This window comes from Protomyctophum parallelum, assembly GCF_964188405.1.
Source record: "Protomyctophum parallelum genome assembly, chromosome: 5".
Classification (NCBI taxonomy): Eukaryota; Metazoa; Chordata; class Actinopteri; order Myctophiformes; family Myctophidae; genus Protomyctophum; species Protomyctophum parallelum.
Window position 1 is genome coordinate 280357 of NC_139702.1, and position 23773 is coordinate 304129.

The 23773-nt window shown below is 41.4% G+C and overlaps 1 protein-coding gene and 2 long non-coding RNA genes across 3 annotated transcripts; all 3 read right to left on the minus strand.

The window, feature by feature from the left end:
* Positions 1-6852: 6852 nt before the first annotated feature.
* On the minus strand, positions 6853-10771 carry LOC310858750 (uncharacterized protein). Its single transcript, XM_083764998.1, has 4 exons — positions 10660-10771; positions 9341-9487; positions 7818-7963; positions 6853-6976 (listed from the first exon to the last, which is right to left on the minus strand). Exons 1-4 carry the CDS (start codon positions 10719-10721, stop codon positions 6876-6878), a joined length of 456 nt encoding a protein of 151 aa, XP_083621124.1. The 5' UTR covers positions 10722-10771; the 3' UTR covers positions 6853-6875.
* Positions 10772-16503: 5732 nt separating this feature from the next.
* Positions 16504-18415, minus strand: LOC310858827. Its single transcript, XR_014569233.1, has 3 exons — positions 18315-18415; positions 17785-17871; positions 16504-16610 (listed from the first exon to the last, which is right to left on the minus strand). It is a non-coding gene; the product is annotated as an uncharacterized lncRNA (long non-coding RNA).
* Positions 18416-20757: 2342 nt separating this feature from the next.
* Positions 20758-21765, minus strand: LOC310859445. Its single transcript, XR_014569303.1, has 3 exons — positions 21710-21765; positions 21295-21520; positions 20758-20870 (listed from the first exon to the last, which is right to left on the minus strand). It is a non-coding gene; the product is annotated as an uncharacterized lncRNA (long non-coding RNA).
* Between the last annotated feature and the right edge of the window lie 2008 nt (positions 21766-23773).

Here is a 23773-nt window from a genome sequence, read left to right on the forward strand (position 1 = left end):
GTACATATCTGCTCCTGAAACATTGGACCAGGACACTGTGCTAACCCCACATTCTGTAGAAACATGAACATTACTGGGGGGGCAGGGACCTGGAGAGATGGAGGGAAGAAGTGGAGAGAAAGAACTGATTAAAAACAATGTTCCAAAAGTCTGTTGAAGACTGTTCAGATGCATAGCTTTAAGATTTTAAATCTTGTTCTCTCTGAATACCTGCAATGAAGTGATGATGAGTGCTGGGATTCCCAGCACATGAGTCAGTATATGGTGTCACTGTGATGGTATAGTTCTGGCCACAGTGCATGTTGTTGGGTATCTGACAGCTGGTACTGTTAGTGGAGCAGTAATGTATGTGTCCATCCTGAGCCACTGCCGTCACATTGTAAGATGTGGCACTGGAGCTTCCTACCCAGGTCACATGGGCTGAGTTGGTTAGTAATTTAGCAATCAAGTCACTAAGTCCAACCTAGGTTCGAATCCATTCATTCCAAATAAATATTTCAGAAGAGAACATGAATAAACCTAACAGGTCAAAAGCAGCATTAGTGTTTTTCGTGAACATCTTCTCACCTGATTTCAGTTCCACAGCTGAACTTGGTTCACTGTGACAACCTCTGTCAACAGCTACACTGACAGAGTAGTTTCCACCACAGTGTAGATCAGTGAAAGAGCAGGTGTTTGCAGTGCTTGAGTTACAGGTGTGTTCGTGTCCATCATTCGTGTCCGTTGCTGTTGCTATGTGCATGTTGGCCCCTGAAACAGGGGACCAGGACACTGTGCTAGCCCCACATGATGCAGAAACAGAAACATTACTGGGGGCGCAGGGACCTGGAGATGGAGGGAAGAAGTGGAGAGAAAGAATGATTATTCTCTTTCATTTGTGCTTCAATTGATCAAACAAAAGTACAAAACGTATGCTGAGCATCTTAATTAGTCTATCAAATTAGTCTGTTGGAGTCTGTTCATATTAGTACATAGTCTTTAGTCGCATTAGTGTGGTTGCTAGAGGAAACACACTATTCTCGGTCCGAAATTCTTTTTCATATTTCACACACTGACTGTTGTCACTGTTGTCATGCTTCACATGATATCGCAATATATAATATTATATTATGTATTAAATATATAATGGTAAGACAGAATTCAGTTCCCAGTGGATTCCTCGTGACTTGTGTCAATGCAACCACACTTTAAATTTCCCCAAATTACACCTTTCTAGTTAGTACATATTTTGTTCTCCCTGTGTACCTGCACTGAAGTGAAGAGGAATGCTGGGATTCCCAGCACATGAGTCAGTATATGGTGTCACTGTGATGGTATAGTTCTGGCCACAGTGCATGTTGGGTATCTGACAGCTGGTACTGTTGGTGGAGCAGCCATGTATGTGTCCATCCTGACCCACTGCAGTCACATTGTAAGATGTGGCACTGGGACTTCTTTGCCAGTTCACATTGGCTGAGTTGGAACAAACCAGACTGGCACTAACACTCACTGGGGCACACGGGGCTGGGGAGAGAGATAGGTGGGGGGAGTGTTGTTATTGAGGATAAAATGTACACTTTAAGATGATATCCTAAGAAGGAAGGATCTGAATTTCTCATTGCTGAAATGTAACATAATTATTCAGGACCATACACACAATCTGCAGACCGCATACATCACTTTATGTATCATTCTGTGATTGTCCATTGTCACCACTAGGTGGCATCAAAGCCTATATTTTCCTCTATATGTTGTAAATGGAGCTGAAATTAAGTGACAATACTTCTCTCTTTTCTTACACTGTACCTTATCATCTGCGCACGTGTAGGCACGCGCAAACACACACACACACACACACACACACACACACACACACACACACACACACACACACACACACACACACACGAGCCGAGATGAGGTTCCTGTAGTCGAGCTGTCCACAAACAATGGATTAAACCTGGTTCACATTATCGTTATCTAAAAGTAAACATATCAGAACAGAGATAGAGTTGGTAAACTTCACACAGGAATGTAAAATATTAAGTCAGGGGTGAAACAAGCGCTTAAATCAGACTTAAATGAAAATGTAGTCCAGTCAACCCTCGTCCGCATGCGCAGTTCTGCTTCCGTAAGATTGCATTGTGAAAACATGGTCCTGTCTGACTTCATGAGCTTTGTTAGGTTGTTTCATCCCCGGTTCTGATACCTTTACTTTAGTTCTGATACCTTTACTTCAGGTTCTGATACCTTTACTTTAGGGAAACGATATTTAACCCACTGGTTAAGTACGGCTCGACTCCATTTCTACCTGCTCAGGGATATCCTGACACTAGCCCTGGAACATGACTGCCATGATAATTATCATGACAGTCATGCAGTAACTTTGCCCTGTTTTTTGCAGTCGCTGCATTTACAAGATTTCCGTATATATAAACATTCAGATTTCAAATATAAAGTACTCACAAAGTGTCCCACGGGTGTTAGTTAGTAGCAGCGCGAGCGATTAGAATTGCTGCGTCCCGCGTTGTTTAATAAAAAGCATTTTTGTCCGAGCTCTCCGGCTACTTTTTTCAAACGGGGTTCGTTTGGGAAATCCACAGTTGCACACCGGGAGCGCACTCGCCTATTAGTCTGTATTGGCAGGGCGGTCAGCGTACCTATATCGAACACACCGAGTGCCACCCTCCTCCCGACCGATAGGGGCGCGTAGTTGAAAGCCAATGGCAAAATAACACCTCGGATAAAAATGCTTTTTATTAAACAACGCGGGATGCAGAAATTCTAATCGCTGGCGCTGCTACTAACTAACACCCGTGGGACACTTTGTGAGTACTTTATATTTGAAATGCGAATGTTTATATATTTTTATTATTTGTAAATGTAGCGTCTGCAAAGACCAGGGTGAAGTTGCGTCATGACTCTCGTATGAATACGAGAGTCATGTTTACAGGGCTATCCTGACACGGACCCTCCTCTCGGAGCTAAAGCATTAACTCGCCTATTAGTTTGTATTGTTGCTCATTTCAGAACGCGCCCAATATTACTGACATACATACAGACTGTATGTATGTCAGTAATATTAGGCTAATAGGCTCTTCTACTGTATGATACAGTAGAAAAACACGTAGAAATAATGCGCAGCTGAACGGTCCAATATTAGACTGACCAAACACACATACATGTAAATAGAAAATAGAAATGCGCAGCTGAACTCGTCCCTCAGAGTAAACACAACACAGAGAACTCTGAAATAAAATACCTCGTTACGTTGACCGCTATTATTGTTATTATTACCCGTTTGGCCTCTCGTTCTTTACATTTACTTCTTGTTGTGGAAAACCCCGTTCTGTTCTTCTGGAGTTGTTGAAGTTCTCAGAATGTTGGAGCGTCTGTCCTTCCATGGCTCCACACTACAGCACCGCGAAATATAATAATAATTATTATTTAATGAATAACTAAACACTGACAATATAAGCTGCAAGTGTAGTTATAGTATAGTACAGCAACTATGTAGGCTATGTAGATAATGTAGTAATATATTATAGTAGTGTACAGACTCCTGAGTGAGACGAATTGTTTGCACCAGCTGTGTTCAATCAATCAATCAATGGTCCAGTGTAGTCAGAGATGAGTCGGTCATGAACGAACGAATCAAAATAACTAGTTCTTTTTGGTGAACGAAACCGATCCGGTCACTTCCGTGAACGATCCGTTCTGCGTCCGTTCTTAATGACGGGGATTCGCCCGGAGGCTCTTCTCATTCAGAGCCTGCTCTGTTACTTTATTATGAATCATGGAATCACTATGCATTATGTTTTATGAGCTTATGACCATGAATGTTAGTATTTTAGCTGTTTTAGTATATTTTTATAGTAAGCATTTTAATGACAGCATTTACAAACTTTAAATTAATGTTTGTGAATTAAACTAGTATGTTAAATTCTATATAACTACAACTAGTAGTTTATATTACTTTAACTTTAAACCAAAACTAGTATTTATATTACAATGTAGGCATTTATCAGGCATTAATCCATTTATCAGGCTTTATCCAGTGATTTACATTATGCAAGAACAACACATTGTAATACATAAAATACATAGCCTAGAAATAGTCATATTATATTTTTAATGCTTATGAATATGTCATAAGCATTAAAAATATAATATGAATTATTCATAATTGTCTAATTTAAATGAATTAATTAATAATGATAGGTGGACAGACAATGTTGGAACTATGCACAAAAACAAACTTCACCCATTTTTTTTACTTGTAAAACTGTGATGCATTTCACTCCTATGACATATAAAGTTAGGTGTGAATCCCTAGACTCCTTCAAACCCGCTCTCAAAAAGAGCACCCTTGGACAGCTGCAATGGACCACTGATGTTAACCAGTGTTGTTTTTGGCAGCAGATTTTAGTTTTAGTCAAAGTCTCTTACTCTCTCAATAGTTTTAATTTAGTTTCAGGCACATTTTAGTCACCTGGAATGTTTTAGTGTTAGTCTAGTTTTAGTTGACTAAATATCATAAGATTTTAGTCGACTAAATCCAGTTGATTTAGTAGACTAAAATGTACTTTGGTGAGCCGTGATGCCGTCGTAATGACTGATTTTACACTTGCTGAAAATAGCTGATCTACAAGTTCACGTGTTGCGCTGCGACACACGAGTTTGTAGATCTCAGCTATTTTCAGCATGCAATCAAGTGTAAAATGACTAATACTGGATCTCTTCCTATAGCATTTAAAAGTTTTTATCTGTTGACAAAATTGTTAGTATATAGTCATCAGTTTTAGTAATCATAGCTTAGTTTTAATTTAGTTTTCGTCAGTGAAAAAAGGTAGTCGATGAACATTTTTCGTCTTAGGGCCGATTCATACACCTATTTTAGAGCCGAATAAAAGTCGGTTTGGCGCTGTAGAGCCTACAATGTGACGTCATTGGGCTTTGTAGAGCCTACAATGTGACATCATTTGGCTCTGTAGAGCCTACAATGTGACGTCATTTGGCTCTGTAGAGCCTACAATGTGACGTCATTTGGCTCTGTAGAGCCTACAATGTGACATCATTGGGCTCTGTAGAGCCTACAATGTGACATCATTGGGCTCTGTAGAGCCTACAATGTGACGTCATTTGGCTCTGTAGAGCCTACAATGTGACGTCATTTGAGGTTCGGGGGGGGGGGGGGGGGGGGGGGGGGTACCGTCCTAAAGGCGGCTCTTTGGTGCTACTGAAAATTTCTGACGAGTCGAAATCATTTCGGCACTACAGCGCCGAAACAGCGGTAAAATAGGAGTATGAGTCTGAGTATGAGTCAACGAAATCAACACTGATGTAAACAAGTGTTTTTTCTGGTTTTATCGTCGTAGCAGTAGATTTTGTATTGACCTGTATACTACTATTGGTACGTGGTCTGCTCTTTCTTCCCTCTATGCTGAAAATAGACGATACACACTTAGGGATGTCAATGGCTAACCGGATAGCCGTTAAAACAAATCTGAATATACTTATGGGCTTCACGGTTAACTTTAAAAGTAATAAATGTATGTTCCTGATGGTGTTATTTAGTTATGGAGAGATGTCATCATTCTAAACACTCAGGGAGGTGCAAGAGATATTTCTATGTCCAAGAGAACACTAGATAGATTACATACATTTTGGGTTAAAAGAAAATAAATAAAATCAGCAACCGTTAATTAAGCTATGGGGTAACCGAATGGAAAATGGAATAACTAACTAAATCTAAAGATGTAATGATGTTTTAGTCTGACCAGCTGAAGAGATCACACACACACAGAGAGAGAGAGAGAGAGAGAGAGAGAGAGAGAGAGAGAGAGCGAGCGAGAGAGAGAGAGAGCGAGAGCGAGCGAGAGAGAGCGAGAGCGAGCGAGAGCGAGCGAGAGAGAGCGAGCGAGAGAGAGCGAGAGAGAGAGAGAGAGAGAGAGAGAGAGAGAGAGAGAGAGAGAGAGAGAGACACACACACACAGTGTAATAGTGTATTCAGTAGGCTATGGCATTTGTGGACATATTTACCATCATGCTTCCTTCAATGCATGATGAGTGAGCAGGCCGCTTCTTTTCACCCGACAGCAGGGAGTTTCCCCAGTTGGACGTAGCGTGTGGAAGGAACACGTTATTCCAACCAGTTCCTTTCCCCTCCATCAGGCATCCCGGCGGGCCAGGGGGAGGCAGTACAGAATACAGAATTCTTACTGCGTGTTTTTGAGGGGCGCTAGCCCCTCCTATATACTGCTTTATGTCCCAACTCGTGTCACATTTGCCATTGACAACCCTTGACAAAGAAAGGAGAATTTACATCATGTGTGTCTGAGCAAATCGACATGTTACGTCATGATGATGTACGATGATAAGAGCGCCCCATGAGTGTCCCCGTGTCTCCCCGTGTCTAGGGGACACGGGGAGAACATGTGAGGGTACCTACCCTAGGGGACACGGGGAGAACATGTGAGGGTACCTACCCTAGGGGACACGGGGAGAACATGTGAGGGTACCTACCCTAGGGGACACGGGGAGAACATGTGAGGGTACCTACCCTAGGGGACACGGGGAGAACATGTGAGGGTACCTACCCTAGGGGACACGGGGAGAACATGTGAGGGTACCTACCCTAGGGGACACGGGGAGAACATGTGAGGGTACCTACCCTAGGGGACACGGGGAGAACATGTGAGGGTACCTACCCTAGGGGACACGGGGAGAACATGTGAGGGTACCTACCCTAGGGGACACGGGGAGAACATGTGAGGGTACCTACCTTAGGGGACACGGGGAGAACATGTGAGGGTACCTACCATAGGAGACAGTGTCTAATGTGGACTCTAATAATAATTGTAATAATTACCAGGCATTGTAGTGTCTACTGTTGACTAATAGCATTCCTGCAGCAGGATAAGGCTTTGTCCAACTCCTCCGTCAAAACAAACTTGTGTCAGAGCAGAGTGTAGGCGTAGGCAAAGCTGGGGTCCACCTGGGGAGGGAGACAGAGAGACAATTTAGTCATTCATCACGTCATTCATCACGCTCTTAATCCAGAACGATTCACAGTAAGCAACAACAACAACACAATCATGGTAATACATCACATACATGAACCATAAGTACAAGCTAAGAACCTAACAGTGAATTATCTATCTAATGAAACTATGCATATAAATATAGTGCTATGTCTATTGTCTACATAAAATGCTTCCTTAGTTACATAAGTTGAGTCTTTGCATGATAGAGACCCTAACAGTTATTAGTGAGATTATAACTAGAGTGAGACAGAAACAGTAATTACTCTAAGACAGTGGTTTTCAACCAGTGGTCCGGGGACCACCAGTGGTCCTTGGGTGGGTTCCAGGTGGTCTCCATGCTAAATGATGGATAGTTGCTAACAAAATGGACTAGATATTTAACTCTTAAGACCATAAAATGAAACCAAATGGACCCGTACGGATCCATTTGGTTTCACTTGATGCTCTCAAGAGTTAAATTGTCAAACATCTGCATGAGTTAATTTACACAATTCTACAGAAAGTCTAAACAATTAGAGAATGTAGAATAATTATTTTGATCAACATTTGCCTGTTATCTCTCCTAATGGTACCAACATCAATACTGCATGGACTAAAAAACATGGCATGGATGCACCTGGGACGTATGCTCATTGATGTGTCCCAAGGTCATCAGGGTTTCTGGTCTCCCAACATCACTCAGGTGACCCAGCCGGGGTGATCAAGTCCCAACTTACGTCCCAGTAGCTACCCTCGATCAGTCCCATTAGGGAAAGACAGGGTCACACAGTCCGCTGCTCCCGAACTACTCACTCTGCCAGGACTGGGAGGTCTGGCCTGTGGAAGGACTAGAATCTGTGGGATGTCTCCTGTCTGGGCCCCTCCTACGTCTCGCCAGGTCCACTCCTGCTCTCACCAGGTGCAGTGCAGGACCTGTGAGTTGGAATTGTGGATAACATCTTATCCAACGATAACAAAATATTGTTTAGTTTCGGGTCTGAGAGGCTAAATGTCCTCAAATGGTGGTCCGTAGCTCAAATTCTGAATCCGTTTCATTGGAACCGTTTCCGAATACGGTTGCCTGGTCCCCGATGGCCATGATTCACATTACCCGAGATTCAACAGCGCACCCGGGTACACTTGCATAACACACTTTAATCCTCCTGATGACGGTGTGCTTGATGGCTGGCGCGCACGGACACTGACCATCAACTGTGCGACATTGTCTCAAATAAATCCATTCGTGTTTGTGGAAGATGCTTCTAAACTTGTATTCTATTGCTAGTTTGATCACTTCAAATACTCTTTTGAATTACCGAAAATAGCAGATCTCATCATGTCATTCTTTGAGGGCAGGAAGGCCATGAAATAAAACAAAAAAATATGAATTTAACTTAACACATTTTGGACTGAGGCCAATTCTAAAAACGCCTTCTAAAAACTGAACTAAGTTTTCTGGAAAAACTTCAAATTCAGCACGTTTGTGAAACAAGCTTGTATACATCTGCAAAACCCTTATTTGTATTGTAATAAGATTAGAGAGACCCACTAAGAGAAACCTGTGTGGAACGAGCTTCTTATTTATTTCTTGCCTTGATCTACGTCCTCTCTACTCTTCTCACTTCTCTAAAACACCCTGGACAACGCTCCACACGTCCTAGACTCTTCACCCTTCTCTAAAACACCCTGGACAACGCTCCACACATCCCAGACTCTTCTCCCTTCTCTAAAACACCCTGGACAACGCTCCACACGTCCCAGACTCTTCTCATTTATCTAAAACACTGAATAGCCTCTCTGTCCGAAAGAAAATACAATATATAATTGCTGTGAAGTTGCTTGATTAAGTATTTAATATTCATTTGATCTATTAAAGCCAAAGGCCATTCAACTTCAAACTCCATGTTGAAAACACACGTCTCTGCTTCTGGTGACTGATATTGTCCATATTGTCCATTAAACTCTAGACGGGCCTGTTGACTGATACCTGTCCATTAAACTCTAGACGGGCCTGCCCAAAAGTTATTAGTGCAGCCGCGCCCGTCAGCCGGCGAAAACTAGAGTTCTCAACAGGTCCGAAAATTAAGATATGCTGTCACCCAGGTGGATGCGTGCACGCAACCTCGAGGTCGCTTCTCGCCCTCAGGTGTCTTACTGGTATTGTGTGTGTTGTAGTGTGTGTGCGTATGTGTGTGCGTGTGTGTGTGTGTGTGTGTGTGTGTGTATACACCTGTACATATTTGGCCAGTTCAAAGTGTGCGGTAGCGATGTGACTCAATGGTCTGTCTGTGTGTAGTCTGTGCGTGCCTGCGTATGAATGAATAAACTGCACTGACCGTAGCAGGCAGGCTCTGGGTGCCAGGCTGGGATCTGCAGGCTGAGCAGGGTCTGACGCGCTCAGAGTTCCATCCCACATGAGGCAGCAGGTGTCTGGGCTCGGCCTGGTAGAACTCCCCCGGGGGCCACGAGAGGCTGGCCAGGGCCTGGGAGTAGGGATGTCAATTATCAATTCAATCATTCATTGATCACTGGTAGCCTTATCGATCGATTAACCAGTTAGTTTACATTAGACATAGTGAAGTCACGAAACTATCAAATAATGAATGTTCAAATGTTTTCTTGCAGTCAATGTTCAGTTCCCGCGTCACTCAAGTGTGAACCAATAATGTTCAAATTAGGGCTGTCAAAGTTAACGCACTATTAACTAGTTAACTCACAATCCTTTTAACGGCACTAATTTTTTTAATGCGCGATTAACGCACTGTGAAGTTTGACAGAATGGTTGAGAGACGCATGCATGTGAATGCAGGCAGTCAGTGAGCCCCGCCTCTCTCCCCCCCTCTCTCTCTCCCAGTGAGTCTACACAATTAGAAAACATGTTATTTTGATCAACATGGCCTGTTATCTCTCGTAATGGTACCATTTCTGTAGACTTAGATAGCATTTGATACAGACTTATAGCATGTTATGAAGACAGCACTATAATTGCATTGTATGTAGTCATAGCACGTCATAGTACATATGTATACTATGTATAGCATAGTAGTATTATGTATAGTTTATATGTATAGTTTCATTATATAGATATTCCACTGTTACGTTCTTAGCTTACGCATGTTTCATGATAAATGCTTTTTATATATGTGATGTATTCCCATGCTTTTTTGTTCTTGCTTAATGTAAGTCACTCTGGATTAAGAGCGTCTGCTAAATGCCTAAATTGTAAATTGACAGTTGATGCAGGTTGCCGTTTCTTCATCGAAACCTTCTGGGATGAAACCGGGCGTCGGACGAGCAGCCACGCTCCGTTGGGGAAATTACTACAACTCACTTCTTGGATTGTGTGAGTGTCGACTAACCCACAGCGGGCTACAAACTACAGAACGTTTTTCTCTCACAAGCCAGAGGTAGGTTACACACGGACGCGAGCAGCGGACAGCTGAGCTGACAGCTGACAACAGCAAACTCCTCAAAGCGCTCGCCCGTTCCGTTCATTCATTCTCGCTCTCGTAGTGCGCGGGCATGTGACGTAGGGTAGTGTTAAAGGCACAGAGCGCCACAGTGTGTGTGTTTGTCTGTGCGCGCATGTGTGTGTGTGTGTGTGTGTCTGTGCTCGCATGTGTGTGTGTGTGTGTGTGTGTGTGTGTGTGTGTACCTGGCCTGTCGGTCTATGTTGGCCACTCGGAGGCTCTCCCAGCGTGAGTTGAGGAAGTTCATCTGCTCCCTGATCTCCTCCTCCTCTGTGAGGTTGCCCTGGGCGTCAGCTGGTAAGAAAAAAATAAAAAAGGTTAAGGAGGTTCTGGGTCATTCCATCTTCCACCTGGGAACACTGGCTGAATTAAAAACACACACAAGCTCATAGCGCGGCACCGAGTGCCGCACTACGAGCTTGTGGGTCTGCTATTTTTGAAAAATCGCGAAAATGTGGCACAACTCTTTTCAGAGCGAACATTCTTAACTCAAAGCTTTGCTTCTGGGGGGGTCCCTGGAACAACATATTTTCAGATGGGGGTCGGTGGCCAATTACATATCATTTTTGGGGTCATTGACATGAAATATGGAGCACCTGGCACTGATACAGAAACATAGTTATTTCAGAAAACTGTCAGAATTTAGAAGACATTCTTTAAATTTCGATGTCAGGCCTAAATGGGTTAAGGCCTGCCAAAATACATTGTTTTGTCAACAAATTCAACTGTAGACGAAAATTGCACAGCAGAATGAAATCAACTAAAATCTTGATATTCAGTAGACACACTAAAATGTTTTAGATGACAAAAATATGACAATTTTTTTATTCAAAGGACTATGAAATTTGCAAAATGAAGACTGGCTTTAAACACATCACTTACACTCCATCTTCAACAGTTTAGTCATTTATCGATTTAACGAGCGTCGACTGACTTACCGATAGGGTCTCTGCAGTCAGACCACGGGGTCAGAGGTCACCGATGGGGTCAGTGCAGACCACGGGGTCAGAGAGGTGGGCAGGTTGACCGCGGTCACTCTGAAGTGGTAGACGGCGAGCGGCAGCAGGCCTGTGACAAAAATGATGGCGGCCGACCCCCATCTGAAAAGATGTTGTTCCAGGGACCCCCAGAAGCAAAGATATGAGTTAAAAGAATATATATTCAAAGATCTGCGCCACATTTTCTTGACTTTTCAAAAATACCAGATCTACAAGCTCAGACAATTATTTGACAACTTTAGCTCAAATTACTTTGTAGACTGTTTAGAAAAATAAAATAAATCTAATCACAATGCTGGCACAAATATGTTGGTCTTAAAGTGTATTTATACCTGCCAACCAGTGCTGCCCGTCTGAAAAAATGTGTTTCTTCCATATTCATTTCCAAAAGTAAAAATATCAATTGCCTTCCGTCTGTTAGAAAAGTACTGTATTTGAAGGCCCTAGTCAAAGATATTGGTTCTGTTCTAGCCCTGAAACATGACTGTCATGATTATCATGACAGTCATGGCGCAACTGCAGCCTGTTTTACGCAATCGCTACATTTACAGTCCAAACGTGTACATAAACACTCAGATTCCAAATATAAAGTCCTCGCCACATGTGCCACGGGTGTTAGAAATGTGTTGGTACAGCGATTAGCATTGCTGCATCCCGCGTTGTTTAATAAAAAGCATTTTTATCCGAGCTGTTATTTTGCCATTGGCTTTCAACTACGCGCCCCTATCGGTCGGGAGGAGTGTGGACCTCTGTGTTCGATATCGGCACACTGACCGCCCTGTCAATGCAGACTAATAGGGAGTGCGCTCCCGGTGTGCAACTGTGGATTTCCCAAACGAACCCCGTTTGAGAGTCATGTTTCAGGGCTAGTTACTCCATAGCTCTGGTCCATAGCTCTAATGAAATGCAATGCATTAGAGCTATGGACCAGAGCTACTTACTCTACTTACTCCACACCTTTCAGTTCAGTTCCAATACAGTTCCCAGTCTATCAAAGCCCTTCAGCACGTTGCATAAAACCCGACAGTTAAACTCATTGTAAAGCCACACTACCAGTTTATAAACAACCGTATCGGTACTCACTCACAAAAGGTTTGTTGTTTAAATCCCCATGCACTGCTCCTTGTTCTCCACTCAGAGTTACAGACCCGTAAGGGTCCATTTGGTTCCATGTGTTACTCTGAATACTTTCAGAGTTACAGGGTGCATTTGGTTACAGGCAGCTACATGATAATTGCGTCACGTACGTCAGCTGTAGCTCCCTGTGTTGTTTGTTGATGTAATCACTAGCAGGTGTGAAAACAGCCGATGTTCTGAGCTTGAAGATCGGCAGTACAGAGTCACAGAATTCTATAGGTTCACCGACTTCAATGTAACACACCGGAAACTAATTAAATAACTTATAATAAAAATAACTAAAAACTAATTGTCCTATTAATAAAATAGATCCATTAATTCACATTTTATTATTTGTTCTGCCTGGTTTAAGAAAATAAACATAATTGTAGTATTCTTTGTATTAAATAACTAGTTGTTCCATTAAGTTCAAACTAGTTCTATTTATGAATACATTTTAAATATGTATTTATTTAAGAAAATAAACACATTGTCTATTATTTATTGTATTATCTAATAACTAGTTTTTCTATTAATAATCTAGATCTATTCATTAGATTGTTAAATTATATTTTATTACATTATTTGTTCTGCCTGGTTAAAGAAAAACATTATTAAAGACTTGTTTACATTGAGGTCCATTTGCATCAGAACATTTAATAACTAAAAGTTATTCTAATTTCTAACGTTTTCAAAGGAGTACAGAGTCATTTCCTGGAGGAAAAGTACCACACTACAAGAACAAGCCAAGCAGTCTTATTACTTAAAATTCAGTCTGGTCTTCGTGGTAAAAAATGTAATACAACATTCATGTTTGGTGGCATGGCTCTGTTCTGGGAGATTGTCAGCATTAATATTAATAAGCCAGGTAATTCTGTAGAGACCTTGGGGTGAAAACCTTTGAATACCTGAGGCCTCCTTTTAGCCCATTTAGACCTGGTGAAACCTATACACTCCATCATGGCCCATAGCACTTACCCTACCCCCCTTAGACAGCATTTCTGTAGACTTAGATAGCATCTGATTGATACAAACTTATAGCATGTTATGTAGACAGCACTATAATTGCATTGTATATAGTCATAGCACGCCATAGTACAGAGGTCGGCAACCCAAGATGTTGAATGAGCCATTTTCGACCAAAAAAATTAATTCAAAATCTACCTGGAGCCGCAAAAGATTTTTAAGCCTTAAAATGCTTATATAATGAAGACAACAGGGCTGCAAGTGGATATTAGCCTATCTATCAAAATAAAAAGTGCACTATGGTTTAAGCCCGTTCGGAAATAGCGCACTGAGCGCACTGTGCAATGCAAACTAATAGGCGAGTGCGCTCCCGCGGTGCGCATTTCCGAACGCAGTCAACGCACCCTCCATTATTATGCCATGTTTTTTGCATTGTGTTCTTATACCTGTTTAATGTGATTTCTGTGTGTGGACATCGCTGGAGAGCTTCTCAACATTGGGCACGTAAAATGTCACTTTAATCTTCACAGATTGCAAGCTCTCATCGGTGAGGCGTGTGCGGTATTTGGATTTAATGTAGTTCATGTTTGAGAATATCTGCTCACAAAAGTACGTTGATCCAAAGATGGATAATACTCCAAATGCGAGTTTCTTCATGTTCACATAATTGTCTGGAAGAGCATTCCATGTTTTCCACACAAGTGTGTGGGAAGGCAGAAGGGAGCAAACTTTTAAGAAGTGGATCGCAGCTTTAAACTCCGCCACTGCTGGCTGCTGCTTTGCTGTTTCGTTGCAACCCGGGAGATAATAAAACGTCTATATGACTCCTTCATATAGTCACCGTCTGTGAACGGCTTGCCACGTTTTATTTATTGTTTGATAGTTTGTCACTGCAGATTCAGCCATGGTGCGTCATGCAACTGCAGCCTGTTTTACGCAATCGCTACATTTACATTGTAAACGTGTACATAAACATTCAGATTCCAAATATAAAGTACTCGCCACATGTGCCACGGGTGTTAGAATGTTGCTGGTACAGCGATTAGCATTGCTGCATCCCGCGTTGTTTAATAAAAAGCATTTTTATCCGAGCTGTTATTTTGCCATTGGCTTTCAACTACGCGCCCCCACCCGGTGTGCAACTGTTTCCCAACCCCGTTTGAGAAAAGGGGCGCTCGGATAAAAATGCTTTTTATTAAACAACGCGGGATGCAGCAATGCTAATCGCTGTACCAGCAAATTTCTAACTCCCGTGGCACATGTGTCGAGGACTTTATATTTTAAATCGGAATGTTTATGGACTGCGATTGCGTAAAACAGGCTGCTGTTGCGTCATGACTGACAGTCATGTTTCAGGGCTATAGCCTACTGCAGATTAAGCATACAGGCAATCCATCATAATATTTATTCTACACATTTTTACAAAATTGGGAAACTTAAGAATGTTTCTGTCACGTTTGGCCTCCTACAGAAACCATAAATGAAAAATAAAAATGTGAAAAAATAAACATTATACATTTTCATAGATTTTTTTGTAATGCTACAGGGAGCCACTAGGGGAGTGCTCAAGAGCCGCAAGCGGCTCTTGAGCCGCCGGTTGCCGACCCCTGCCATAGTACATAATTATGTAGAGCATAGTAGTATATATATATATAGTTTATATGTATAGTCTCATAATATAGATATTCCACTGTTACTTTCTTAGCTTACGCATGTTTTTATGATGAATGCTTTTTTTGTGATGTATTCCCATGCTTAATGTAAGTCGCTCTGGATTAAGAGCGTCTGCTAAATGCCTAAATTGTAAATTGTATACCTTATACCATTCATGCCGGGATCCACCCGTCTACATCCTTTATTGTTTCAATAAGAATTTTAAGGTTTTCAGAAAACCTTAGGCTAGCTTTTAGAAGGTCTAAATGTGTAAAATACATTAACTATAACTAAATATTCCTTAAACATGTAAATAGTACCACTGTATTCCTCATCCTTATTATGAACCATTTGATCTAGGGGTAATGGACCCATAACGGACACCCGGGTATAAATGCAATAATTTATTAACAAGAAAATAATGATTTACAGATATATGGCATCATGAATAAAGTACAATCAACATGAAACATATTACTTTTATTACATTTCTTTTTTTTTACTATGGCGTCTTCTCTCGTGTATCATCAGATGTCCGGCTCCATGTTAGCCTCTCCTTGGAGGCCAGTTGGGTCAAAACACAGTTTACCACATTGTGACAGCTGTAGTGAGTCTACAGTCCACCTGCCTGCTGGCAATATAACCTGGTTGTGATATGTAGATGTGATTGATATGGTTTGTATTTTTAAGTCATATAATTACAATACAAAGTAATTGTATTTATTACTATTGTATTAATTGTATTTTATATATTACTATGTTATTACTAATTTTATGTATAACTTTATTACTAATTGGATTTATTTGATGTATTACTATGTTATTACTAATTTAATTTTTTATACATTTATTTATTTTATGTATTACTGTCATTACTAATTCTATTTTTTATACATTTATTTATTTTATGTATTACGGTTACTAATTTTATTTTTTATACATTTATTTATTGTATGTATTACGGTTACTAATTCTATTTTTTATACATTTATTTATTTTATGCATTACTGTTATTACTAATTCTATTTTTTTATACATTTATTTTATGTATTACCGTTATTACTAATTTTATGCATTACTATATTGATCATTTAATTTATTTTATGTATTATTGTCTATATTACTAATTATATTTATTTTATCCATTAATTTTATTTTATGTATTACTAATTTTATTTACTATTTTAATTTACTTTTATTTTACTATAATCTATTTTTTATTGTTCGTTTTATCCATTTATTTATATTATCTAGTTATTTATATTAGTTTATTATTTTATTGTTTATTATTTTCAAAGAGCCCTGATTGATCACATCTACATATCACCACTACCAGTCAGGATCTGAGTGACTCAGAACCCTGGTGACCTCCAGATGGAGCCACACAGGAGACCAGCAACGTCCTAAAGAAAAGAAAGAAATGCTCATTACTACTTTGTTCATAAAACAATATTGATTGAAATATTTATTAACAGTTTGCAGAATTACAGTACATGCCAAGCACAAACTCAATACAAAGACTGTTAACTGTAAGTGGACGACCCAATTAAGCATTACACTTGTTTACAAGAGGGTCCACCATGTTCAATTCATCAAAACATTTAGAGACGTACAAATAAGACACTTCTATATAGTCAAAGAACAGAACAGGAATTCATCATAAAGGAGGTAAAAAGGGAAAATAAACTTATACAGTGAGGGGGGAAAAGGGATTCACATGTCTTAATGACTGTTGGTAGGGCATTCCACATTTTGGTGGCATAGGAGTGAAAATAATTTAGTCCCTTGTTTGTGCCGAATCTGGGTTGTACATGGTTCGTTGCACTCCCTCTGGTGTTGTGGGTGTGGACTTCGTTAACATTAAGGAAATATCTAGACAGGTGCATGGGTATCTTGGTGGTGTATCGAATCTTGTGGACCAGACCCATTGCAAGATGCTGTACTCTGTCGTCGACCCCAAGCCATTCCAGCCTGTCAAAGTGGGCAGGGGTGAGGTGGGTTCGGGGGGTGAGGCCAAGTAGGAGCTTGACTAGTTTGTTTTGGGAAGTCTGGAGCCTAGTTTTAAGGGCCTTTGAGGTGCTGTGGTACCAGGAGGTGCATGCATAGTCAAAGAAACCTTGTACGAGGGCTCCTGTTAAGGTCTTCAAGGTGTTTTTGTTGACCAGTGAGGAGATCCTGTAAAGGAATCTTGTTCTTCGGTTGACTTTTTTGATTACGATGGTGGCCATTTTATCACCGGAAAGATTAGCCTCCAGGATGGAACCTAGGTAGGTAATTTCATCTTTACGTGTGATAACATTGTCACCAGCTCTAACCAAGAAGCCATTTGCCTTGCTGAGATTACTATTAGATCCAAAGAGAATGGATTCAGTTTTTCCCAGGTATAAGGATAGTTTGTTATCAGCGAGCCAGGTACAGATTCTACCGAGTTCAGAGCTGAGGGCCTTTTCAACCTGCAGTTTGTTCTTGTCCGAGACTAGCAGTGCCGAGTCATCTGCGAACAGGAACAAGTTGCAGTCACAAGCTGATGTCATGTCATGATCATAGTGTGTGCGTGCGTGCGTGTTGTATAGTTACCTTGCTGTGATGCAACTCCAAAGGTGATCAGAAATAGTTTCTCCATTGGCTAGAAACGTGCTCTTCACCGGCATGATGATCTTGTTCCTAAAAAAGGTCTATAGTCAACCCTAACTGATTACAGAACATGATATAAAAAAACACAACTAGAAGGATTTAGGCCTGTCACAATTACCCAATCGCCAAGTATTTGAGATACTTTTTTAGGGATAATAGTCATAATCGTCTCCATGTTGAAAATGTTCATATATTTTCAAACATTTTAAAGAAATAATGGAAGCAACCGATCTACAAGCTCTAAATGTGTCACTTTGTAATTTACTTCTTTTTTTTAGTGTATAAAGTTATTGAATTATGCCATGTGCAGCTTTTTGTTTACAAAGCCTACAAAAGCCAAAGTTTTATTTAGAATGTTAGTATGACGCAATTAAATTGTTACTTGTAATTTATTTGAGCAACAATTAAAATCGGCCATTATAAAACCTCAAATTCTGACAGGCCTAAACGGGTTCCAGTGGCGTCTACCGAACCTTCCAGCTCCGTCCGAGCCTCCCAGCGACCCAGAAGTCCTCAGCGGAAACACCCGGGGAAAGCTTCGGATCTCGGGCATCGGCTGAGATCTCCATTCTAACAAAGAACGAAAGAGACACCCCAAATTAGCTTTGCTGTGTGTGTGTGCGCGTGTCCTGTCACAACATACGCATGCACTTACAGTAACGTTTAAGAATAGGGATCGACCAATTATCGGCAACGGACGATTATTGGCTTTTTACGAAGCCTAAAAAAGCCCTAATAGTACAGCAGCTTAGCTCCACTATATCAATGAATCGTTCAGTTTGTGATAAAAGCATGAAATTTGGTACACTTATAGCCAAAGGCATTCTAAAAAGATTTGGATGTGGACCCAACTTGAATTTTCAACATGGCGCCCATAGCAGCCATTTTTCAAAATGGCCACCAGCAACAACCGTTTTCTTATGAGTGATGGATATAATATGATATTCGAGACATATTTCCATGCATAGTACTTGGTAAATGTTTTTTTTGGATAATATAACATTTTCAATGAAAATTCAAAATGGCCGCCATTTTTCAGAATTACAGTATTCTTGTGCAGAATTTGAATTAGGAACTTTGTAATTTCTAAGAAGCTTCCTTCTGTCTCACAATACTCATATTACTACAGTGGCTAACAGCCATATTGTGAGAGAAGATGGCGGCCATTAATTTCAAGATGGCCACCAATATTAGACTGATTTTGCATTTCAGCATATATTTGGCTATACCTTTGTGATGTACTGTACCATACTGTATAATACTGTACGGCACTGTAGGGCATCATACTGTATGGTATCATACTGTACTGTACCGTACCGTACCGTACTGTATCGTACTGTACTGTACGGTATCGTACTGTACTGTACCATACTGTACTGTACGGTATCATACTGTACTATACTGTACTGTACCATACTGTACTGTACTGTACTGTACTGTACTGTACCTTACTGTATGGTATCATACTGTACTGTACTGTACGGTATCGTACTGTACCGTACTGTACTGTACTGTACTGTACTGTACCATACCGCACAGTACCATACTGTACCGTACTGTACCACACTGTACTGCACTGTACTGCATCGTACTGTACCATACTTTATGGTATCATACTCTACTGTACTGTACAGTGCCGTACCGCACGTTACTGTACCATACTGTGCTGTACTTTACCATACTGTAGTGTACTGTACAGTACCGTGTGTGTGTGTGCACACGCAGGGAAAAGGGAGGGGTCGGTTAATGTGGAAATTGTAATGTAATTTAACAGACATAAACAGACATATTGCTTTGCATCCCCTATAGTAGTAGGATCTAGGATGAGCATCAAAACTATATATTTTAAATACTTTTCATTAGCACATGCTTGAATTTTACATTCCATAGGGCTGGACCACACATGGACTCCATTTGGTTTTGTTTTCTGCATCTTCCTCTGTGACCTGCCACCTTCATGTCATCTCTCACAGCATCCTTAAACCTCGTCTTTGGCCATCCTCTTACCTGGCAGCTACATCTTCAGCATCCTTCTCCCAATGTACCCTCATCCCTCCTTTTCACATGTCTAAACCATCTCAACCTCACCTCTCTTGCTTTATCCCCAAACCTTCTAACCTGGGCTGATCCTCTAATTTAGTCATTTCTGATAATGTCCTTCCTTTTCACTCCTTTTCACAACCATAGCATCCTTAATTCTGCCACCTCCAGCTGTGCCTCCTTTTCATCAGTGCCACCGTTTCCAACCGTACGGCATGGCTGGTCTCACTACCATCGTATACATCTTCCCTCTCACAAATAACTCCTGACACATATGTCCCATATTCTCAATACACTGGCTTCGCTTGCTAGAACATTTCCATCTCTATACTCACCGTAACCTGTTACACTACTGTCTGGTCAATTGGTACAAATCATTTTCTCCCTCCCTCACCATCTCTCTTTGCACTTACTGTACATCTCATATACTTTATCTTAGCCCTGACCACTTCTTAGCCCACACCACCTGACATCACATCTCTCTCTTCTTACCCATCATCTAAAGAAAACCCAATGGGCATTGCCCATTGACATATATTCAAGTCTGTGTGTGTCTGTACATCTGTAATCCACGTAACTCGAGAACCGTTTTCCCCACCGACTTCAAATTCGACACACACGTTCCACACCCCCACAGGGAGTGCAGTGCCCGGTGTCGAGTCGGTCGGACCCACGGTTGTCCAGAACCACCACAAAAGGTGGCGACCATCTTGAAAAATGGCTGCTATGGGCACCATGTTAAAAATTCAAGATGGGTCCACATCCAAATCTTTGTATAATGCCTTTGGCTATACGTGTACCAAATTTCATGCTTTTATCACAAACTGAACGATCGTTTTGCTTAGCTGCTGCACTATAACCCTAAAGCGGTTCGTACCGAAGTCCTCCAGCGTCTACCCAGATCTCCGTCCTCCGTCCTCCCATCCATCCATGGACAGACCTGCAGATCTCCATCTCTAGAGGCTCCAGCTGTGTCTATGATCTCCATCCTGAGAGAGAGAGAAAGAAACCATTAGCTCTACAAGCTCACAACACGTTGCAACGCAGTGAGAGCTTGTAGATCTGCCATTTTTGCTGAACGCTCCCCCAGAATAGGGATGCTGGGGTTGAAGTGGTTACAAAAGTGTCATCAAGACTTTGATTAGCTTGGAAAGCTGACAGACATTCAACCACAGTGCCACTAGGAGGCATCAACACATGTACAGTCCTCAACATCTTTTGTAATTTGTATTCAAGTGCTTCTAAAAGCAGATGAGATATTGACTCCTCTCAAACTATTGTGCGGAGTCATTTAGATTTATCATAAAATATTTAAAACATTTGGATTACTGTAAATTATGGCATTCTCCGTGCCATAACAGAACAAAAGCAGTTATCCATCCTCAGAAACAAGCAAGAACTGTTCCTACTCACAGCTCATCAGAGTCCTCTGAGGAAGCCCCCAGGGGGGGGGGGGGGCTTTGGAACGGATCTCTGTCCAGGGAACATCAGCTCGTCTATCGATATCTCCATTCTAACAAAGAAAAAAAAACACACCAAATTAGCCTTTCTGTGTGTGTGTGTGTATGTGTGTGTGTGTATGTGTGTGCGCCCCCTGTCCAGCAACGGCGTTCCAGCGACATCCACCGCGATCTTCATCCTAACAAAGAAAGATTGATTAGAGTGACCAAGAGCCAGATATATATTCTATCCTGTCACAACATATATACATCCTAGTACATCAAACTTTTATTTATAGAGAACATTTAAACAGAAGCTAAACATATCACTTACAGTAATAAACGTTTAAGTTAGGGTTCTTTTTGACAGGCCTAACAGGGTCTCTTACTTTGAGTCGTCTTCAGAGGAATGCAGATTCCTGGACAGCGGACACCTGCAGTACATCTGGAAGAAAGACATGGCGGTTATCGTCTATGAACGGCTGAAGAGCTTCGCACATCACTCCCTTGTTGTTGCTGCCAATAGTCTACTGTTAGGTTATTAGATTACTTCTTATTCTTGATGACAATTGTTTATGAATTTGATGTATTACTATGTGTTGTTGTTGCTTACTGTAAGTCACTCTGGATAAAGTATGTGATAACTGCCTAAATTGTTGACATTCCTAGACGTGATCAATTAGGGTGTGCTCTTCGGTGATAGCAGTGGTGTCATTTGTATATTTTTACAGTCCCATTCCTCCCCATCATATCTTGCGGTGAAGCTGGACAGAACACTGTCCTTTAAACAACACCTGACAGCGTCAAGAGAAAGACCACCACCTGTGCCGCACCGATACGGCGTCTAGCCGTTACCAAGGCTCTGGTGTTCCCCACCGCTGAGTACTGTGCCCCAGTCTGGAGCCATAGCCCTCATGTTGGTTTTGGGGCTTTTTATGCCTTTACTGATAGTGAACAGTATATAGACAGGAAAGGGGGAAAGAGATGGGGAGTGACACGCGGCAAAGGCCGTCGGGAGTCGAACCCGTAGCACGCCATCCGGCTGGCTTGGCAGCATAGGTGCCCAGACAGTTGAGCTAACCATCTGGGCCACACTTAAATATTTAATTGCAATTTATTTGAGCGACAATAATCGTCCAGTAAAAAGAAACCTCATAATCATGAAAGGCCTAGAGTGGTTCTTACTGTGCGGTTCCTCACCGGCAGGCCCAGGTCTGAAGTCCTCCGGCACCTACACAGATCTCCGTCCTAAGAAAGAAAGAAATAAAGACCAAATTAGCTTTTGTTGAGCTGCATATTCAGAACCACTTAAACCCTCTATAGATTTGATAAAACAGACCTTTAAAGAGAGCATTTGGTATATGCTCCGATTTCACTCTACACAAATTGATTTGCCAAAAATAGCAGATCTACAAGCTCACAACACGTTGCAACGCAGTGTGAGCTTGTAGATCTGCTAATTTGGCTGAACGCTCCCCCAGAATAGGGATGCTGGGGTTGAAGTGGTTAACAAAAGTGTCATTAAGACTTTGATTAGCTTGGAGAGCTGACAGACATTCAACCACAGTGCCACTAGGAGGCATCATACTGCCATGCTATACTTCATACCATAACAGTACAACAGATATCCATCCCAACAAGAACTATTCCTACTCACAGCAGAAGTCCTCCGGGAGGGAAGCTTTGAAACGGATCTCTGTCCTTCCACGACGTCTACCATGACCCATCCACCCTAAGGAAGAAAGAACGAAAGATTAATTAAAGTGACCAAGAGCCAGATATACGTACATTGTGTCCTTTCACATCATACACAAAATGTATAGAGAACATTTAAAATAAAAGCCGACCATAACACTCACAGTAATAGAAAAGTCTAAGTGGTTTCTTACTTTGAGCCGCCTTCAGAGCCCCCCATGCAGATTCATCCATGGACAGCGAGAACTGCAGATATCCACCTGTAGGGGCTCCGGTTGAGCCTCTCAGCATCTGGAAGGAAGACATGGTGGTTATAGTCTATGAATGGCTTTGCACATCACTCACTTGTTGCTGCTGCCAATAGGAATTTGTGATGTCTGTGTGGCGACAATTGCTGTTTTTTTATAATACATACAATTTTTATATAGCACTTTTCAAGGTACCCAAAGTTGCTTCACAAAACGGAAGTAAAAACAAATTTATTTGAAAATAAACTAGATTAAAAACTAGACATTTTTGGCATGTTTGTGAAGCTTTTCGGTTCCACACCAGTAACTGCTGTTCAACAGCTACATCCACGACCTCCCTGCAACAACATCAATGTAGTATGGCTATGCAGACGACCAGAGTACTGTGCCCCAGTCTGGAGCCGTAGCTCTCATGTCAAGAAGCTGGATGCTGCCCTCAACACAGGATGGGCCACCCCAAACAAACTGCCTGCCTGCTCTCGCTGGAATCACTCCAACAGAGGTCAGACG